General features: G+C 41.3%; 2 protein-coding genes across 9 annotated transcripts in view; one reads left to right on the top strand and one right to left on the bottom strand.

The window, feature by feature from the left end:
- cyc (basic helix-loop-helix ARNT-like protein cyc) overlaps positions 1–22,834 on the bottom strand; it is a 78,478-nt gene that overhangs the window by 37,710 nt on the left and 17,934 nt on the right. The window contains exon 1 of one of the 8 annotated variants that reach the window (XM_089695261.1): positions 15,778–16,166. The exons of 5 other annotated variants lie outside the window; for them this stretch is intronic. In XM_089695261.1, the coding sequence (XP_089551387.1) occupies positions 15,778–15,866 (89 nt within the window). In that variant the 5' untranslated portion in view covers positions 15,867–16,166. Of the gene's footprint in view, positions 1–15,777; positions 16,167–22,834 lie in introns of those variants that run through there. 2 more of the 8 variants (XM_089695267.1, XM_089695254.1) reach the window with 2 other exon arrangements.
- Positions 6,370–22,834, top strand: part of LOC149491559 (uncharacterized) — a 118,297-nt gene continuing 101,832 nt past the window's right edge. Inside the window, exon 1 of the mRNA XM_089700368.1 lies at positions 6,370–12,183. Within this exon, the coding sequence (XP_089556494.1) occupies positions 6,370–12,168 (5,799 nt within the window). The 3' untranslated portion in view covers positions 12,169–12,183. The remainder of the gene's footprint in view (positions 12,184–22,834) is intronic.

Genomic DNA, 22,834 nt, shown 5'->3' with positions numbered 1-22,834 from the left:
TTCACAAGTAAACATCAACATAATAATTATCTGTTATACTACTTTTAGTCTTATAGGGTGAAAGCCACGTTTTCTTTGAAACATTTTGGTTTATAGCCTACTAGCGGTCCGCCCCGGCTTCGCCCGTGGTACATATTTCGCAATAAAAAGTAGCCTATGTCCTTTCTCGGGTATCAAAATATCTCCATACCAAATTTCACGCAAATTGGTTCAGTAGTTTAGGCGTGATTGAGTAACAGACAGACAGACAGAGTTACTTTCGCATTTATAATATTAAGTATGGATAGGTACCTAGTAACTCCGTCCTTTACATGGCAATATCTTTTTTTAGAACAACGCGAGGGATTCTTTCACATGTTACGTGCTGATCATTGGACTAATGAAGTAGAGCCAATAATGCACAGGAATAAAGACATAAATACGAGTATTTGGAGCATTACGGCGACCTAATGGGGCTAGGGTTTAAGCAAGACTTAATTAAAACGGACGCATGTTGCGACCAGCTCAGATTATCTGACCGCGTCCCCCCCGCCCCCTCACCGGGCAGCGATCTGCGTGCACTGACATCGAATACGTCTCAAATTAAACGGCGACAATATCGGTGTTTGCCGGCAACTGCGGGAAATTAACCCGATCACAACAGAGATGATTATCCGACCTGCAAGGTGCGCTTTGATGTAACGCGCCCGCTTTGTGTGGCTCGGCCGCGATTGATATTTGCCAATGAATTGTCGACGCAGAGTGGCGGTCTCACTGAACGCATGGACAACCTCAACAGTCTACAATCTACATAATATGTCTGCCTAGAAGCCGACTACTCCGGTGTGTATTTCCAAATATAAATTGCTATTATTAGCTTATCTATCATTTTCATAATTATCGCATTATCGATAATAAAGTTATCACTGAAACAATATAAAAACAAAAATGTCATCCATTCGGCATATAATATTATTTTCAAAATCAAACTACATAATCTTTCAAATAGACTCTACCTACTCTTTTTAGAAGCACTTTGCATAGTCAAGGGGTTCCAGTGCGGAAGCGGTGACAACATCGAACAGCAACCAAGAATCTATTGTGTGCTGATTGATCAATCATTTCCAAACATCAAAAATAATTAAGAATAGCCAAATTATCAGTTATGTATCGGGCATAAATTGGTTTAATAGGGAAAGCGATAGTTGCCCCGACCGCCGTGAGTCTTGAGTCGCCCCCCAAGCGGATAACAAGAGGCTCCTGTACGCATAACTACATCATAATGTGTGCATTCCAAGCCCAACTCATTAGCAGTCACTATCCACGCACAATATTCCGGGTTAATACTGCGTATATTGGAAGCATTAAGATTTAATATACAAAAGTAGCTATACATTTATGGTAGCTGCGAAAATAATTTCACAGTTAAGTAGGTATCTGAGTAACATTTAATTTATAATTTCCGGTTTTATTGACAGCACTTGAAATATTAAAAAGTTGAGTCGAGTTGCCGACCAAGTTTGAGTCGGAGTCGCGCACCGAGGGCTCCGAACAAACGTATTTTTTTATTATGTTGTAACTTTAAAATGTATGTGTTTACTGTTTAGCAATTTTTCCTTTATCTGTTTTAACCAAATTTCAATACTCTGTGTTGACTGGAACCTAGATACCTCCACGCGTTCCTGAGAAAAAGTGTGTTAACAGACAGACAGACGGACAACAAAGTGAGAGAGTTACTAGAGAGTTTCGGAACTCTAAGACCTAAAAAAGGTACATATTATATATCTGAGGGAAAACGATAAAACAATAGCATTTAAAATAAAAAAAGAGGATTTGTATAAAAGCCTCCGCCAGCCTCGGTCAAAAACAGCTACGTTGCTGCAATTGGATATGGAGTATGGATATCAAACATTTTTAACAATTATGCTTGTATTGATACATTTCAGTTTAATTAATATTTTACATATTAATTAAATTGGGATGGAAGAGATACTGGGCTCTAAGAGACATAATGAAAAACGCAGATATTCCAATTGAAGGCAAGAAGAAGATATTTAATACATGCATACTACCAAGCATGACCTATGGTTGTCAGACATGGAGTTGTACGAAGAAAAACATAAGATCTCTAGAGACTTGCCAACACTGAATGGAAAGAAGCATACTTAATGTAAAACTAAAAGACAAAATTAGGCTAAAAACAACTATAGGAAACAAACTAAAGTTATTGATATAATAAGTACCGAATCAAACAGCTGAAATGGAAATGGGCAGGACATTTAACAAGAAGTAAGATAGAAAAGTGGACGAGGGAGGTGACGGAATGGTGCCCTAGATATAATAAAATGATATAAAGTAGGTGGCAGGACCATGCTGGACGAGGATAGCAAGAAATAGATCGATGTGGAGAATTCTTGGGGAGGCCTATGCCCAAGAGCAAGACAATCATAAAACCGGTGTCTAATGCAAACAATATTATTTTAATATGATGTTGCTTTCATAAACTTACATGTCTAATATGTAATACTTAATTAGTTTTTAAGAAGAAATGTACCATTTAGATTTATGTTAATAAAGGCTTTATTTATTTATTTATAACTCAATTAGAAACAAATTCCATTTGATTGAATGTTATATATTATGCATCAGATTTAAAAACGTAATGGAGCAGAAAATTAAGTATGTTAATTAAATTATTATGACATGAAACTTTACAAATAAATACAATGTAATATGGTTAATTGCGTTTATCTGTAAAATTAGTCGTAGTGCATAAGATATGTAGTAATGATCGTTATTATTAATTTTTTTAGACAATAAATACAAAAAATGAAGATAAGAGAGATAAGAAAGATAGATTCTAAGAATAAATTTGTTTACACAATTTCTTGTAAAGAAAATTCCGCTTCCTACACTCGGCCCGCCTTTCACGTAAGCAACAAACGAGTAGCCCCGACCACACAGCACTTGAGGTTGAAATAATCCCCAAACAAAACACGGATTGCCGCTCGAAATAGCCGAGTGCACCCACTTGCAAAAGCGCCCCGCTCTGCCAACCCAAACACCTGGAGCGCCACGCGACACCCACCGACGCCGGAATACGACCACTCGATAAAATTAAAAATGTACCATCCATGTTCCTTATTGTGAAGTCTATTTGGTCGCAAACACGTTCTTAATATCCCGCCACAATAATTCCCGCTTATGTTTTGATTTTCTATCGGATATGGTAAGACATCGATCATCCCAGAACAAAGGTGCTGGTTCTCGCTCCAGCGAGAAACATGCAATTTAGACGGGAAACCTTTATGACATAGGATATCTGCCAAGAAACGATATCTAAGATATTCCACCATCTCGATACATGTGTGTTCAAATAGACTTTAATAAATATAAGTAGGCACTGTTATAATATTATTATTGTATTAGATTTTTATAAGAACTGTAAAGTTTACTGGAAGTAAGATAGGATATATGACACGACCATAGTTCTTTGGCATCTTTCTCAGGATCAATATAGGATGAGGGAAGTGAATCCATGCTAAGGACACAGGTAACTTAATAGTTTATATGGATTCTACTATGAAATTACAGATAAACATCTGTAATTAATAATTATACATGGGTAATTATCAATGCACGGCTAAAACCACAAATTTAGACTGAACTCAATGAAATTAGTCTGATGGTCGCTAAAATATGATTAGCGGTGTTGCAAAACTTTATAAGCTGTCATCGCAGTCAGTACCGTGTGGGTGTGATGTCTGTACCGTATTATATACATATCTTAATATATATAAATCTCGTGTCACAATGTTTGTCCTCAATGGACTCCTTAATATAGTTAATATAGTTTAAACATGTAGGTACCACGGGCGAAGCCGGGGCGGACCACTAGTATGTATATATATTATTGCTTACATCAAACCTTTCCTGACTGTTTTACTATAGACTAGCTGCCCACCCGAATCTCCAAATTTTAAGAGTAATTATCCCAATACAGACGAAGACCGAAAAAAATGATTACAATTTGTTCATACATTCATGAATAATAGTAACTAACAACATTTACAATAGTGTGAAGTACATATATTGATAAGGTTTCTCGGACTCGAATTTTTTAATTGTCCTTTAATAAGTATTGATTTTTACTTCAACAAAGTTTGATTTTTTTTTGTATAATGCAAGGCGTTGTTAGTTTTTAGATTCCTTAGTTTAGAAAAATAGGTCCAACGTTTTCAATATGTAATAGTTGAAAATAAATCGAAGTAAATCTGCTTTGGTGTCTACTAAAGAGATTTTCTGTTGAGTGCAGTGTTTAAAATAATCTTACATTTTCACATCAATCTCAAGATCGAGATCCATATACCAAATAACTATGTAAGTATATCATATATGGCAACTAGGAATACACAGGTTGATGGTAAAATTCAGTTAAACATATATACGATTTCGATGGAAAAGATGCTGTATATTAAATGACATGTACTATAAAAATTATAAAAGAAGTTTTTTTTTTTCAGACTGACTTTCAACTTGAACGTTAAGTTTTTTTATTCATATTTTTATTAGATACAAAAATCGCTCAAATTCGAGTCGGATTCACAAAACAGAGACTGCGTACAAAATAAAGAGCGACTTAAAAAAATTGGTTATTCGTTTAATTTTCGAACCTGTCAAGAAATCCTACAACTCAATTCTGTACCCAATATCTTGAGCCGATTGAGCTGAAAATTTTTATACAGGTTCAAAATAGCCATAGACAACGTTAGCTGTGTTATAGATCCAACAAGGCGACAAACCCAAGATCCGCCATCTTAAATAAAACCATCAACCATCATCATAAACTATTTTCAATGCAACTTGCTGAGAATAAGCCAAAAAATATATATAAAGTGACCTCACTCTTAACCAATTTGGTGGTCTTTTTCTTCTGCTTCTTTGTTTATTGCTCCTCCAACAGAGGGACTTCACGCATGTGAAGGGACTTCACGCATGATTTCCGGAATGCGTCATTTTCCCGGGATAAAAAGTAGCCTATGTCCTTTCTCGGGTATCAAAATATCTCCATACCAAATTTCATGAAAATTGGTTCAGTAATTTAGGCGTGATTGAGTAACAGACAGACAGACAGAGTTACTTTCGCATTTATAATATTAGTAAGTATGGATAACTAGCGGTCCGCCCCGGTTAAGTGGTTTAGGAGTCCATTGAGGACAAACATTGTGACACGAAATTCATAGGCGTGAAGCTGTCAAAAAGCAAATAATATAATGGACAGAGTGCAGAGGCGGCTCGCCCTAAGGAGCGCTGGTGCAGTGAACTCCCATAAATAATTATAATAAAATTGTGCACGACAAACCGTAAAGTACCTATTTTATTGTAAATATAACGTTAGAATCCTGAAGGCTTACGCCTGAAGGCTTATAAAATAATTAGTATGAAAATTAATACGTATTTGTTCTAGTTACATTGAAAAGTTTATGTTTTGTAAAGCAAACTATCTAACTAGTCTAGTAGAGTAAAATAAGTGTTCAGTATAAAATCCTGAAGGCTTATCCCTGAAGGATTATTTGTATAGTAAAGAATAAGTAACAGTTCGAACGTAAAGTTATTTGTGTTAGTCTATTGCGTAAAGATTTATGAAGGCTTATGCCTGAAAGGTTATTATTGTGTTAAGAATGTTTAGTAGAATAGTAAATGTTTATATTTTGTTTTAATATTGTAGATGTTTTAATTGTAGATTGAAAATGTTTTATGATATTAGTAAATGTTTATGTCTTTCGTATATTAGTGAATGTTTATGTCTTTCTTTATGTTTTATGAATATTTTAATTGTTTAAAGTGTGATATTAGGATTTAATTGTGTATTTCGTCATGCGACAGCGTCACGTCCGCGACTGAGCGCACACGCCGTCCCCCGCAGTATATTTATACACCTGAAGCGGGGGACGGGGTAGTATAAAAGAAAATTTGTAAAGAATTGTGCGCGCAGTCTAAACGGGGCGCTGGCGGAGTATGTTATGGATGTAATATTAAAATAATATGTTGTAATAATTACGATGAACACAATAAAATTGTAAAACAATGTAAAAATAAATGATTGAGAAATAAAGAGTGAGGTAAGGGGCGTGGCCAGCCGGAGTGGAGGGGATAACGCGTAAAATATAAATATGGACGCAAAACCGGTTGCGTCACGGCATTCCAGTTCCACCCGCGCTTCAGAAAAGCAAGAAGAATAACTCCGCTCCGGCTCGGCACCCTGGCCCTCTACGTATGAAGAAATAATTGTTTGTATTATTTGCAAACCCCCACACCACTACAGTCCACTAAGAGAGGGCCTTCAGCCGACATTAACATTGGTCAGCTTCGAGCAGGATAAGAAGAAAAATGAACACGAGAAGCCGGAGCGGAAGAGGAACAACACCGTCAGCATCAGAAACGACCGCCACCGCCACAGGAACGTCGTCTACGAATACGTCGGGAGAAACGAGCTACACTACGGGGACATCGGAGACCTGCACGACCGCCACGAGAACGACGAGGACAGAGGAGAAGAGCAGCTCGACGCCAGCTACGCCGAGCACCATGCCCGTCGACAAGTTGCAGCCAGCACCGTCACCCGTCGTGGGATACACAAACGCCGCTTTCGCGGCGCCAGCCGACAACACCGACGCGCCGACGACCGCCGCCTCCGCGGCGCCGACGAGCAACGTACATCTGAATACAAACGCCGCTCTCGCGGCGCGATCGAACGTCGCCGCCGGGTCGCCAGCACGCCGCTCGAAGACGCTCCGCCAGGCATCAGAGGTGCGGTCGCGGCGCTCCGTAGCCTCCCGCAAGAGACTCCTCGCGGAGTTGGAGGTGAAAGAGCGCCTAGCCGAACTGAAGCTGGAACAAGCAAAGGCCGCAGCAGAACTGGAAAAGGCGCGGCTAGAAAGAATACGCGCTGAAGAGGAATCAACAACGGAAGAGGAAGAAGAGGACTACGAACCGGAACGACGGGTCGAGTCGTGGTTGGAACAACATTTAAGCCAGCCACTGCCACCCGCCGCCAACCCGACTCGCGAGCTCTCACCGCCACGCTATACAGCGAAGAACGCCGACAACAAGGAAGATCGAGGATGGGGGGCCCGCCAGGAACAAGACGACGGGCCACGGGAACCGAAGAAATACCCGCCCACGCGGTCACCAGAAGTTGCGGCAATTGTAACCGCCTTCAATGAAGTCGCAAGAAGCCAAAGAAAAGTAATAAGATACGGCGGTGAACTGCCAACGTTCACCGGCTCCAGTCACGAGTGGCTATCATTCAAGGCATCGTATGAAGAAACTGAAGAAGGATTCACCGACGGGGAAAACGTCGCACGATTGAGAAAGGCGCTGAAAGGAGCAGCCCTAGAAGCCGTCACCGCCCTACTCATATCGCACACCGGACCCGAGAAAATCATTGAAGCCCTGCAGAGGAGGTTCGGCCGCCCAGACGCGCTGGTTCTGGGCGAAATGGAGAAAATCAAGTCGCTGCCGCGAGTAACGGACAACCCGCGGGACATCTGCATATTCGCAAATAAAATATCGAATATCGTCGCCACCGTCGAAGTTTTAAGAAAACAAGAATACCTGCACAGCCCGGAAATGCTGCGGCAGGTACTGGAAAAGCTGACGCCGATCATGAAGAATAAATGGTACGACTTCGCTGCCGACGAACGCGACAAGACACCGCTACTGAAAAAGCTCGCAGAATTCCTGAATAAAGAAGCAGACAAGTGCTCCAGCTACGCTCCATTAGATACAGAAACAAGGAAAAGGACGGAGCGAGCCTACGCAACGAACGACGCGAGCGAGCGAGAAACAAGATGCCCGATGTGCGAGCGAGAGCACAAACTCGTCGAGTGTCGACAATTTACGAACAGCGACGTAAATACACGATGGGAAATAGCGAAGAAATATCGAGTGTGCTTCCGCTGTCTTCGAAGCAAACATCAACGAGCAACATGCCGCGCTCGTCCTTGCGGCCTCAACGGGTGCACCATGAAGCACCACAAGATGCTCCACCATACCAAGACAGCGGAAAAGAAAATTGAAGAGACAGCGCAACCGCAAGCCAGTGAAGAGAAAGTCCTAGTATCAGCAATTAACATCAACAGCGCTACGTCAGAGCAACCTACGCGCCGCCGCGCGTATCTGAAGATCGCTCCCATCACCATCATGGGACCGAAAGGAAAATGCGACACGTACGCGCTGCTCGACGAAGGAAGCACGGTGACCATCATTGAAACGGCGCTTGCAGAGCAGCTGGGTCTCGACGGGCCACGCGAGTCCATCACAATTCAAGGCGTGAATGGGCACGAGAATGATCACGAATACAGCAAGAGAGTGAAGGCACGAGTACGAGGACGACATGAAGAAAAAGAATACGCATTAGACAACGCCCGCACCGTGCACCAGCTCCACGCATTCACGCAGTCCATCCGCGAGAGTGACATCGCCCGCTGCAACCATCTGCACGACCTGCAAGAGGACCTACTGTATGAAAATGCGACACCGAAGCTGCTGATAGGACAAGACAACTGGGAGCTCATTATAACGCGAAAACTACGGCACGGCAAGAGGAATCAGCCCGTCGCATCGAAGACGTTATTAGGATGGGTCCTGCACGGCTGCCGCTCCTCGAACAAGCACCCAGTTTTGTTCTGTTCTCATCTCTCGGAAGCGGAGAAGTCACCTGACACACTCGAAAATATGATGAAGAAATACTTCGAATTAGAATCCATCGGCATCGAACCCAAAAGACAGCGCAGCGACCCGGAGCAGCAGGCACTCAGCATATTGGAAAAGAAAAGTCAACGCCTGCCGTCCGGCCGATATGAAACCGGACTCCTATGGAGAGACGAGTCCGCAGATACACCGAACAACTACGGCGACACATTGAAAAGATTGAAGACATTAGAAAAGAAATTAGACAAAGACGGAGAGCTGAAGAAACAATATGAAGAAAGAATAGAAAATCTACTCTCGTCCGGCTACGCAGAGAGGGCGCAGACTCCGCCCACCGGCGGGAGAGTGTGGTACCTCCCGCACTTTCCAGTGATTAACCCGGACAAAGCGAAGATTCGTCTGGTGCACGACGCGGCCGCTAAGTCACATGGCCGCTCTCTCAACGACATGCTGCTGCCCGGGCCCGACCTGCTACAATCTCTGCCTGCCGTCATCATGAAGTTCCGTCAACATCCAATCGCCGTGTCCGCCGACATCAAGGAAATGTTCATGCAGATAAAAATCATTGAAGAAGACCGTGACGCGCTACGCTTCCTCTGGCGTGGCGATCGACGCGACGACGGGCCGCCCGATGAATATCGTATGACATCGCTCATCTTCGGCGCCTCTTCATCACCGTGCACCGCACTCTACATCAAGAATAGAAACGCGCAAGAACACGCGAACGAGAGTCCGGCAGCCGCACGCGCGATTCAAGAGAACCATTATATGGACGACTATATACATAGCTACGCGTCCGAAGATGAAGCAAGGGAGATAACGGCGCACGTCGATCGCATACATCGATACGCCGGCTTCGAGCTGCGTGGGTGGGCATCGAACAATGAAAACGCGATAAGAAACTTTACGAACACCGGGGCGACCACCGTCGAGATCGGCGGGAGCGAGACAGAGCGAACATTGGGACTACTCTGGCACGTGAAACAAGACTACATCGGTTTTCGCGTAAACACAAAACGTGTACCACAGGAAATAATCGAAAATAAGCGAACACCTACGAAGAGAGAAGCCCTCAGTCTCATCATGTCGGTCTTCGACCCACTCGGCCTCATCGCGCCCATCCTCACACCGGCGAAAAGAATAATGCAAGATACGTGGAAGTACAACACCGGCTGGGACGACCCCATTCCCGGCGCGCTACAACATCGCTGGGAAAACTGGGTGGCGAATATTCAGAATCTCGACGCGCTCCGCATCCCACGCTGCTATGACTACGAACCCGCGGCTGAGAGAGAAATACACACATTCGTGGACGCCAGCGAAGAAGCGTACGCAGCAGTCGTGTACATCAGAGCGACGCGCGCCGACGGATCGATAAACATCGCGATCGCCGCCGCGAAAAGCAGGGTCACGCCCACAAAACCAATATCAATCCCACGTCTGGAGCTGCAAGCCGCCCTGCTCGGAGCACGCCTCACACGAACAGTCGAGGAAGGTCACGACTTCGCCTTCAAAAGAAAAGTGTATTGGAGCGACTCGAGAACAGCACTTGCATGGATACGCAGCGAGCCACGTACATATAAAACATTCGTGGCGCACCGGCTAGCCGAAATAGAGGACCTCACGAAAAAGGATGAATGGCGCTGGGTCCCCACGGCGCACAATACGGCGGACGACGCTACACGCAACACCCCCGCTGACTTCGACCCGCAACACCGTTGGTTCACCGGTCCAGACTTCCTCCGCTACGAAGAATGCGACTGGCCGGTTGAGAAGAAAGAAAACATCATCACCGACACGGGCGAAGAAAAAGAAAAATGCGGCGCGCTGAACACGTCGGACCCCGCCCCCGCATTCATCGACCTCGAGCGCTTCTCACAATGGACACGGCTAGTGCGCACAACGGCCCGCGTACTGCAATTCATCGAACTCTGTCGTCGCCCCAAACAACTCGTCAATGCAACACGTCGAAAACGTACAAGAAAAAATGAAGAAAAAGACGCGGCGTGGAAAAGAAATGTGAAAAAGAACAATGAAAAAATCGTCTCGCGTCCGAACAATGAAAAAAGAAAATATACAATATTGAGTGCGCGCCACCTACGCGCCGCGGAAAACGTACTTGTGAAATTAACACAGAAAGCAACGTACGGGAAAGAGATAGCGATACTACAGCAAGGACACCCGCTCACTGAAAAATATCAAGGTCCGCTAGCGGGATTAAGTGTCGCCTTAGACGAAAACGGAATACTGAAACTACGAGGAAGAGTGAATGAAGCCAGCGCGATCGAGGCAGAGGCCGCAAACCCGACAGTGCTCGACGGAAAACACAAGTATACGCAGCTCTATATACAACACATACATGAAAAACTGCATCACGGCGGCGTCGAAATTGTAGTAAACGAACTAAGACAAAGACTGTGGATAACAAGAATACGACCCGCAACAAAGGAGGTGTTAAAGAGCTGCCCGCGCTGCCGCCTGCTGCGCGCCAAACCCGCGCGCCCATCGACCGGCAACCTGCCCGCCGCACGCCTCGCGCATCACGCGCGCCCATTCACATTCACCGGACTCGACTACTTCGGCCCGCAAGAGGTAACCGTCGGCCGCCATCGAGAGAAGCGCTACGTGGCCCTCTTCACGTGCTTAACATCGCGTGCCATACATCTGGAGGTCGTCGTGTCACTCAGCACCGATTCAGCGATCAACGCGCTGCGCCGCTTCATAGCGCGGCGCGGCTGCCCGGCCGAGATATGGAGTGACAACGCAACGTGCTTCCGCGCGGCCAACAGAGAGCTCACGGACGCGTGGGCCGCACTTGAAGAAGAAGCAGCAGCCCGCCGCATCAGCTGGCGCTTCCTTCCGCCGGCCGCCCCATTCATGGCCGGCGCGTGGGAGCGCATGGTACGCACCGTGAAAGAAGCCCTTCGCCACACGCTTCACGAGCAGCGCCCGAGTGACGAGACGCTCGCCACACTCCTCGCCGAAGTAGAAGCCACCGTGAACTCACGCCCACTCACTCATGTGGCCGTGACACCCGACGTGCCGCCCGCCATCACACCGAATATGATCCTGCTGGGCTCCAACTGCTACGTGCCGCCACCCTGCACCATCGAGGAAGACCAAACAACAGCGCGCACACACTGGAAGCGCGCGCAGCAGCTCGCCGACACCTTCTGGCGACGCTGGGTGCGAGAGTACCTGCCCGTACTCCAACAGCGGCGGGAGCCCCACGCAAGCGGCGCGGCCCCCAAGATCGGCGACCTGGTCATCGTGTGCGACTCCAATCAACCAAGGAACACGTGGCCCCGAGGACGAGTCGTCGCTACGTATCCCGGCAAGGACGGCGAGGTACGAGTGGTCGACGTGGAGACCAGCGGCGGCAGAATCCTCCGGCGGCCCACCAAGAAGATCGTCGTGCTACCAGTTCAAATCGCAGAGTGCGACGGCGGGAGAAATGTGCACGACAAACCGTAAAGTACCTATTTTATTGTAAATATAACGTTAGAATCCTGAAGGCTTACGCCTGAAGGCTTATAAAATAATTAGTATGAAAATTAATACGTATTTGTTCTAGTTACATTGAAAAGTTTATGTTTTGTAAAGCAAACTATCTAACTAGTCTAGTAGAGTAAAATAAGTGTTCAGTATAAAATCCTGAAGGCTTATCCCTGAAGGATTATTTGTATAGTAAAGAATAAGTAACAGTTCGAACGTAAAGTTATTTGTGTTAGTCTATTGCGTAAAGATTTATGAAGGCTTATGCCTGAAAGGTTATTATTGTGTTAAGAATGTTTAGTAGAATAGTAAATGTTTATATTTTGTTTTAATATTGTAGATGTTTTAATTGTAGATTGAAAATGTTTTATGATATTAGTAAATGTTTATGTCTTTCGTATATTAGTGAATGTTTATGTCTTTCTTTATGTTTTATGAATATTTTAATTGTTTAAAGTGTGATATTAGGATTTAATTGTGTATTTCGTCATGCGACAGCGTCACGTCCGCGACTGAGCGCACACGCCGTCCCCCGCAGTATATTTATACACCTGAAGCGGGGGACGGGGTAGTATAAAAGAAAATTTGTAAAGAATTGTGCGCGCAGTCTAAACGGGGCGCTGGCGGAGTATGTTATGGATGTAATATTAAAATAATATGTTGTAATAATTACGATGAACACAATAAAATTGTAAAACAATGTAAAAATAAATGATTGAGAAATAAAGAGTGAGGTAAGGGGCGTGGCCAGCCGGAGTGGAGGGGATAACGCGTAAAATATAAATATGGACGCAAAACCGGTTGCGTCACGGCATTCCAGTTCCACCCGCGCTTCAGAAAAGCAAGAAGAATAACTCCGCTCCGGCTCGGCACCCTGGCCCTCTACGTATGAAGAAATAATTGTTTGTATTATTTGCAAACCCCCACACCACTACAGTCCACTAAGAGAGGGCCTTCAGCCGACATTAACAAAAATCATAGTCCTTAATTTAATTATTACCATTAATTATTACTATTTAAAATCAATCGTAATCTTTAAAACTACTGTTAATACCAATGAATATATCCATCATTCCATCATCCCATACACCTGTATAATACCTACTGTATTATGTAACGCGCGAAGCGGAGCGCTCACGATTGCGCTCCAATGAAAAAAGATTTAGTACATTTCCTAATACGAAATCCAATAGGAGTGAAAGAGAGGGTTTTGCCAGAGCCCTGCGCGTGAAACAAAAGATTTTCTATGGAAAAGTAGCAAAATTCGGAGCGCCGCGCCGCACCCGCAAACGTTGCCGGTTCGTTTTTACCGCCAGGCAGGACAGCGATTGCGCGCGAGGTTGCCAGTTACCACTTCTATAATATAAACAAAACACTCGAGTCAACTTCAATGCACGCGCGCGATTCATGCAATTTTCTAATTAAAATTATAAAATACGTGTTGAAATAGCCTGTAGTTATATCAGTATTACTTGTGAGTGTTAAAATGAACAATAATTATAATGTGGCGTTCATTAAAAAGTGTGATAAAACGTTACAAATTCGGCTTGAATGTAAAGCTAAGGGACCGCCACGGCCTGAACTTGATCTTACGCAAAAATGTACGACAAAAACGAAAACATATACGCGTGTGTTTAAATCTGAACAATATGTGAAAACACCGTGGTTGTGTGGTTGTGATGAAAGCAACAAACTATTTTGTTTTCCGTGTCTTTTATTTAAAGCGGGCGCGGCCGGCGGAGGTGAGAGTGCTTGGACTGAAACGGGCGTTGACGACTTAGCTCATCTTTCAATCAAGATGAAAAAACATTCACAATCTCGGTACCATTTGTTGAATGAACTGCAATTGGCGTCTATCGGTCTTGTCGCTTTAAGTTATAGGTATTTTTGCACACCAAAAAGAAAGACGTATCACGTATGCATTTTCTTTATAAGTAATTTTTTTTTGATAAATTGTACTGCTTTACACCATGTATTTTCAGTGTTTTATTTCAAGTGAACACCCATTAAATTTTGTCACGAGCCGCCTCTGACAGAGTGTAGTTTATTTAAACTCCTTGTAAGCAAACCTAATAAAAGAGCAAAATATAAACTATATAAAGTGTAGGTAATTGCAACTCATTATCTATATTTTCACACCACAGCAGGTTTATATTACCTGTAGGTACACAATTATATTTTTCTTGTAGGAATATTAAATAAACGAGCGTTTTCGGCAAAAAACATTTTGAATACATTACGAAGATTATGTCACACATATTATATTATCGGAATAAATAAAACTATCGTACTCCAGTGAAGCGCATCCAAACAAACACATTTTGTAAAACGCTCAATATTATTGTCTTATTATGTACCTACTGTGGATACTACCTAGAAATCTTACTTCTAGGTAGTATCTTCAAAGACGATGTTGAATGTATTCTTTCTAAATTTTTAGTACATACTTCGAAATATTTTTTAAAATCATTAAAGGAGAATGGGCAAATTGGGCCTGAAACTTGGGCTAGGACCAATACACACGAAATATTGTTGTTGTGATAGATCATTACACATACCTTACGAAATAAATAAAATAAAAAAATAAATCAACCGGGTTCTTGTACAGTCAAGGCAAAAAGTTTTATTTATTTGGCTATTATTTTTCGCACAATAACGGTGTTTTTAATTCGAGTGAAGTAAATATGAATCAAAATGTCACTGGAGTGTTTAAGTTTAACCACAAAAAACGTCTAACTACGTTGAATTATAATAAAGTGAATAAACACGGTTTATGTACCTGTTACAAAACATAATATTAGTGTATTTCGTTTATTAGAAGGCTTATGATTAGTACGTATTTGTAAGTGAAAGTGAATTGGAGTAACATAAAGATATTGTCATTGTCTTATAACAGTTATTTATTGCAAAAAATATTATACACAAAGAAATAAAACTTGATGTGACTGTACAAAAACCCGGTTGATTATTTTTTTATATATATTTTTCCCGTTATTTATGTGTTATGATCTATTATAAAAACAATATCTCATGTGTATTGGTCCAACTCAAGGGTTCAGGCCCAACTTCCATAGTAAAATGCCCATTCTCCTTTAAGATGCAATCAGTCACGAATCACAATATATTTTAAGTAAGAAGTTTTATTATTTTAGAAATCTTTAAAAAAAAATAACTTAAGTATTAGTTTTTAAGTTTAGGTATTAAGTAAGTATATTAGTATAGATAATTTATTTTTATTTTAAAAAACTTTCAAAGTAAATACATACTTAACTATTTGTGACCGCACGAAAATAGCAATGTTTATTTAACTTTGATGTCGAACCGGTCTAACGGAAAACTGCTTAAGCCTAAAAAGTGTATCTCATTTTCGAAAAAATAATTTTTCATTTTTTTTAAATAAAATTTTATTTTTATCGAAGGACCAGGTATTTAATTAACTTAGATAAATTTCAATCGAGTTATATTTTTATTGAATGAAAACAAACAATCTCAGGACGTCTTTTAACATAATATCTGAAATGGTCATTACATAGTTGTGTAATTGCGTTAATAAAATAAATATGTGGTACGAATGCTCGGGTCACTCACTGCAAGTCGAAGTGATGGTAGCTCAGGGGCGGCTGCAGCTCGTGCATCTGCAGGTAGAACTCCTGAACTCGAGAGTATTCGCGCGTCATGTCGCGGCGCGGCGGGGCCGGCGCGGTACAACCTGTTCCGACAACGGCTGCGTGCTAACTGTTCGCCGCTCGCAACTCGCACCTCGCAGCCCGCTCGGGCACCTGTGCAGCTCGCCGGCCGCCTCTCGAGTCGCCCTGCGAGCCTTCGCCGCGGCGCCGCGCAGCAACGCGCCCAACGCATCCGACGCACACGACGCTTTTCCCGGCACCCCTGCCTCGGGTTTCCGCGGAACTTCCGTTAACATTTGAAAACTTTTTATAGTGTCAAAAATGTACATGTAGAAAGTGTAAATAATGGACACGTTCAAACCGAAATTTTATTAATTTCGCGCAGTTTGTGGAATATTCATATAACTTTTATATAGGTACCTACACATGACAATATTTTTACTTTATTTTGTCTAATAACGTAGGTACGCGTGTGCAATGAGCATAGAGCCGAATCGCCTTTGTTTCGAAGTCCGGTGGAGATAAACAAAAAATATAGGACTTAGTTATCACTTATCACCTCTTTTTACCCGAAAAGACAATCGTTTACATGCATCTAGCCCATACTCCAGTCTCCAACATTGTGAGGTTTTATACTCGTAGGTACGTAGGTACAAACATTTGAAGAACCCTGCTTAATTTTAAGTTTAGTTTATTTCCCGTAAAAATATGTAACTGAACAAACATCTGTCAATTGTCACAACTCTATCGTAAGTTTCTCTATCAAAGAAGCCATTGCCCAACCATGGTGAAACACCATGCAAAGTTAAATACTATTGTCCAAAGGAGGAAAACGGGTTTTCTTAATTAATTTATCAAAAGCCCTCATTCTTCTCGTTGAAAAACAAACACCTGAATAAAATCCCGGAATGATTCACACAAAGGGAAAACGTGTCCATTGTGAAGGGAATATTCCCCAGCAAAATATGATATAATACAGTGAATTTAATTGAGACATGTCTGATATAGAGTGATGATGGCCGTCAGCGAGCTGCGAGCCGGGCAGCCAATATCACAGCCTGCGCTCTCATAAAACGAGGAACGCGCCGCACACCACGCGACGTGCCCCGATATAGACAAATATCATAATTATACTGCAAAATATAGATTAATTAGTAGTAAAATAAAAGCTTCATTGTCGGTCTAGAGAAGAGTGGTTACTAGACTAGATGTTAGGCTTGACCTAACAGAGGAAATTTTCTAGTCATAATTTTAGAGTAGTTTAGAAGGTACGGAGAGTGTGGTTATCTACTAGCTTATACCAATTATCACTGCAATTTCATTAAATTAAAATTCAACTTGTGTTCAACTAGTGACTAATATAGGTAGCTATCAAAAACAAGTGACTACACTTTTTCAGCAGCCATTACGAAACAAAGTTACTAACAAAACAGTCGAACGGCGGGGTAAAGGGTTCGTCTGTACCAATCCCGGTGCAGAATGTATAGAACATAAGATTACCTCGACCTTTGTCAATAAAATAATAATTAAAACGAACACAATATTATAGCAATAATTTGTAAGCATCAAATAAATAAAATAATTTCGTTTCACAGAATTAATAACTTGTATTATTTCGAATATAAGAATCGAAACAATAAAATTATTGTTTAACTAGCTTCCACCCGCGACTCCGTCCGCGCGGATGTCGGTCTTCGCGTGGATGGTTTATTTCTCCATTTTGAGTAACTCTAACAATGAAATCTTATAAATATCTATTGGACCCAAATACGGCTAGGCCTATAATAATACGCAACGCGTGTTCGCGGTTCTACAGAACAACGTCTATGGATAAAACTGAAAAATTAAGATTAATTTTTTTCTACGTATTTTTCCAGGATAAAAAGTATCCTATTTTACGCCCAGGATAATAAAGTATAATTATACCAAGTTTCATCGAAATCGAACCGTTAGTTTTCACGTGATATCTTCACATACAGACAGACAGACAGACACAAATTTTTTTAATCACATATTTGGGTTTGGTATCGATCCAGTAACACCCCCTGCTATTTATTTTTTCAATATTTTCAATGTACAGAATTGACCCTTCTACAGATTTAGTATATGTATATATATAGATTAGTAAAAAAGTTAGTAATTTTCTTTTAATACTGCTTTATTTTTAACCCTCTCAGAAAAAGGTTCTCAATTCTGCCGTAACTACCGATATTTTTTATTGTACTATAGTTGAAATCTAAAACTTTGTTAAAAGGTTATGAAAATTTAAAATATCATGTAACAAACAAATGCAATATGGCTATTGGCTATGCCTGTTTGAAATTGAAAAATATGGAATCTACATAGGGTCTGGTGAATAAGTTACAACGATTATAGTTGCCAACGATTATAGTTGCCTAGTTTTGCATTCCACTTTCCAGTGTTTGTTTCCTAAATAACACATTCACTTCTAAAAATAAACTATAATAAAATCGCAACTTCCATTTTGCAATAAATACATAGTCAAGTCAGATTTTAAATTTATTCCAACCTTACGCACGTAATGTAGAGCAACATAAGTCGACCAAAACGCATAGGTAGCTAGATATCTGTGTGTGCAAGATGAAAACACAGTAAAATCTCTGCCATTCATTTTGCTGGATACAAACAAATTACGTGGCGTTCAGGCGGCGCAGGGCAGGCGCCTGTGACGCTTGTCCTGCCCGCCCTGAGACAAACAATGCATTATTATTTACTCCTCGACTCGTAAGGCGCGGGACATATACAAGCGGCGCGGCGCGCATCGGGCGCACCGCGGGCGCGCTGTTGGCGTCCGAAAATGATATTTATATAGAGTGGTTAAATGCATTTTCTTCATGCATAATTTAGTAAAATTATGTTTTTTGTGCTAAAAGAGATTTGAAAGTAACGTTAATTTGAAAGTAACGATTTTGTTTTGATAATTCCTTGTAAGTAAATAGCGAGGATAACCCCACGATTGCAAATATATCTTTGTTGGAAATGTTGGAATTTACTTGGAAAATTTTATAGTACTTTTAAAGTAATTTTAAAGTAGTACTGGTGTAATGATGGAAGAAAAGAAGGTTAAAATAACACAAAATTTATATTGTACTAGCGGTCCGCCCCGGCTTCGCCCGTGGTACATATTTCGCAATAAAAGGTAGCCTATGTTCTTTCTCAGGGTCTAAAGATTATCTGTGCCAAATTTCATCAAAATCGGTCCAGTACCTAGTTTATGCGTGAAAACCATACATACATACATACATACATACATACAAACCTTTCCTCTTTATAATATTAGTATAGATAAAATATGGTTTTCAAACACAGGTTTACATTTAAACCATATAAATCTTATCATTAAAATCTCAGTTCAAAAGTATTTACAGTACTGATCATTCCACAATATTATTACAATTACAAATAAATAAAAAACACAATCAAAATCAGGATTATCTTTATTTCTGACATTGTAAATACATGGGAACTTTCATTATGCTCTTCTTCATTTTCACTTTCCCTACTGCCATCACCTGTGTAAATCATTTCATCGATTAATTCAATTCACCTTTAAAAACAAAACGAAGAAGGGTATGTAATAGCAGCTCTATATAATTCCACACAGAGAGAACACATTTTTGACTGACAGGCTACCGTCTCCTACCACCCGATTTGTTTTTGATTGTGTATGACCGTGAATTGACCTCTATTTGGATGCGATGGGGGAAGCGCGCCTGCGGTACGCCTGCGGTACGCCCGCGGCGCAACCGTGGCGTGCCGCCTCGTCGCCTTTCCAAAATTCTTTCATACAAAATGTATAAGAAGGACGTGGTGCAAAACAGATTCAAGAGGTGCGCTTATGGCACGCCCGCGCCCGCGCCGCTTGTGTTTGACCCGCGCCTAAGGTACACGTCACACAACCGTTCAGTATGCCACGTATCTCATTTCATAGTCCATCTCATTAATCGGTCCATATGAATAAATCTATGGCCGACTCAAATTGTGAGCAGTCACGGAGGTGATGTAAGAGAGCATCATACAATATGCATGTGCCTCAGATCCCTATTCGTTGCATCGATACATCGCATCATGTGCTGGATGTTTTGGTTTTTTGCCGAGCGTAGCGAGCGCCGAGCGGGGCGACGCGTTACCTGGGGGTCAATTCATAGCCCACGGCGGCTAAAACTATTAGTCGCGGATGTGAGCTCCACAGTTCGTTTATAAAATGATTTTAGTAGCGACAGCTTCACGCTGGAAATTGATTGAAGAGGAGGACATACATCGAAGTGCAATTTTCACACTTTGATATAAAATATCTTGATTAAGTGGACGGGGAAATTGGGCCCGAGAGTGTCCAACTTCATTGGATTTACGCCAAATTAGCACTCTCATATCTCCACGATATCGATGTTATGTTTGGTTATATCCTACGTTACATTGTTTTTCATTAATTGTTACTGATTAACTAACAATAGTTTATTATAACCGCGTACCTCAAATCAATTAAAGATTCAATTTTAAACATCACACAAACAAATAGGAATGCATTTCATCAATACTCAATGCTACACATTATGTTCATAGCAACACATCGATAAATTATTACCGGTAAATTTGTGGCTTACCATTGCTATCCCTTACATATATATATGATATAGCCAATGCAATTAAAACATTGCATATGAATTATATTCAGACATTTAGTTATGGGATGTGAAAGCGATGAAAATTAAAGTATTTGTGTACATTACATTGTACGTAAGTTTATTGAAAGTATTTTCTTCTAATTGTGATAATGTTAAATTAGGGAATCTATAAGTTGGCCATCATGAGATATTCATAGCAAAGACATTGAAAGCGGCGGTGGCTCGAGTCTCAAGGGCTCGGTTACATTTCAGGCGCGCGGTGCAGGTCGGCTGTCGTGCGGGAAAGCTGCAAGTGCATCATTAAGATCGGATGATGCGTGCCAGCCCCGCCCCCGGCACGCCCTCGGCCCCTTCGCGCTGCGCATTTTATGATAACACGACCGCCGCCCGCGCCTCTTCGCCAGCTGCCACTGGACCGCAAACACACGTTTCCAAATTCCCTTTTATTATTTTCGTGGAACTATATCATGTGTAACAATCATTTTGAGATTTATATTAAACTAATTTGAAAACTTCCGTCGCTTAAAAAAAAATTCAGGGTGGGATTATTCTGTATTATATGGAAAGCTCAAAGTTCTAAGACCAAGGATTACTTCGCGTCTATCTTGAAGTGCATAAGTCAATATTATCTCCGTAGAACTTAGATCTACTGAATCATAACAACAATTCCCCATAAACTGAAAACAATCGAGCTTAGTAATAGTTCCATCATGAGATTATGGCAGATTAAAGCTCTTTCAACATTTTCCCGGGACTGATTGAAATTTTTCGAGTTCTTGCATCAAATACATATATGAATCTTTATTCTGTGTAGATTTGATAATATTGTAATCCAGTTTTAAAAACTTATTGGAAATAATCCACAAATCATAACATGTAACTCTACCATTCTCCAATTTTGATATCCATCTCGACCGTGCAAACAGCACGACATGCAGCGCATCTGTGTCATTGCAAAATGTACGTAATAAGAGCCGTTTATAGGTTTCGGGCAGTTATAGCGATCGGATGTGGCTCATCCAATATAGTAGCGACTCATCCCCCACGCTGTTGCGAGGGGACGCCGACGGCCGCGTGTTGATTTAGCTTATTAACATGTCAATTGCGCCGCTACGAACAGATATCAATGCATTTCCAAGACACATGAATTAATATGAAAGTGTTCGTTTGTAACTCGCCTTGGCCGTGATCCATTCAACATTCAATGCAACAATTCACGGGGAAAACTTAAAGTAATTTGTTTAATTATAACCAAGAAGATTTTCACCGTGATTATTAAGAAAGTATAAGATTCAAATTACATTTACATATTTTTATACAAACTAAGTACATATTTCAATTCATTCGTCGGTATATTGAAAAAAAATTATACATTTTCCTACTAAATAAATATCTGTATTAGACTACTGAAATTAGCTTCCAGGACTAAAACTAATAAGGGGTAGATTGCAGGTTACAGGTGGGACGTAATTTGAAGATACTATAGGCCTCATTGTAGGTATAATTCAACAGTGTTTTGGAGAGACTTTGAATTGATGAATATGAGTTTCGAGTATATCTCATCAATGTTTACGCGAAAGAAAAAATTTAATGAATAAAAAGTTCCTTAATTAAATTTGGGAGCGAATCAAAAGCTTCGACACTCGACAGTAATAAAGCTCCATGCTCAAGAATTAAGATATCCGAGGGAATGTCTATCACAGCAAATAACGGGCAAGCCGTCGCAACTCGCAAGCAACTAGCGGCAGACATTAGACACCCGACACCCGCAACCAGACACCGGCACTCGACACCGGCTCGCAGAACCTAATTATTTCGCTAACGCTTTTGTAGACTTTTCTTTATTAGATGCGCTTTATCGGAATTTATTTGTGAGAAAATATGTTAACGATAGTTGAGCAAATTATTACTCGTTTATATTTCACGATATCGATTGTCGGCTTAAAGAAGACGTCTGGGAGATGGCGCGACTGTACGACTCTTTATCAATGCTGCGATTTTTTTATGGTTTAATGAAAATTGTATTTACTCATACAATTTACAAATATTATAAGTCTTTTGAGTTAAAAGATAGAGTGTTGTACTTAAATGATTAATATTTAATTTTAAACTGTTTAATTTAAATTATAAGCGTTAACACATTTGTACACGCTAAAATGTTTGTTGACACTTCTTGTTGACAGAATGATTTTCAATATAAAAGACCAATAAAGTTTGCTTCCATATTGAGATCATCCTATAGTTCTTTTCACCTATGATGATTCCTGTGACACTTCATCGTGTTCCGAATTACGTATTTTATGTTTAAAAATCCAAAATAATTTTAGTGTATAATATTGCACGCCTCATAAGCGAAGCGTTGAGGTGGGTACT

The sequence above is a fragment of the Colias philodice genome, chromosome 1 (assembly GCF_061535455.1).
Source record: "Colias philodice isolate Cphi_HAF_F1 chromosome 1, ilColPhil1 Martin Lab GWU primary, whole genome shotgun sequence".
Classification (NCBI taxonomy): Eukaryota; Metazoa; Arthropoda; class Insecta; order Lepidoptera; family Pieridae; genus Colias; species Colias philodice.
This window is presented reverse-complemented; position numbering and strand designations above follow the sequence as displayed.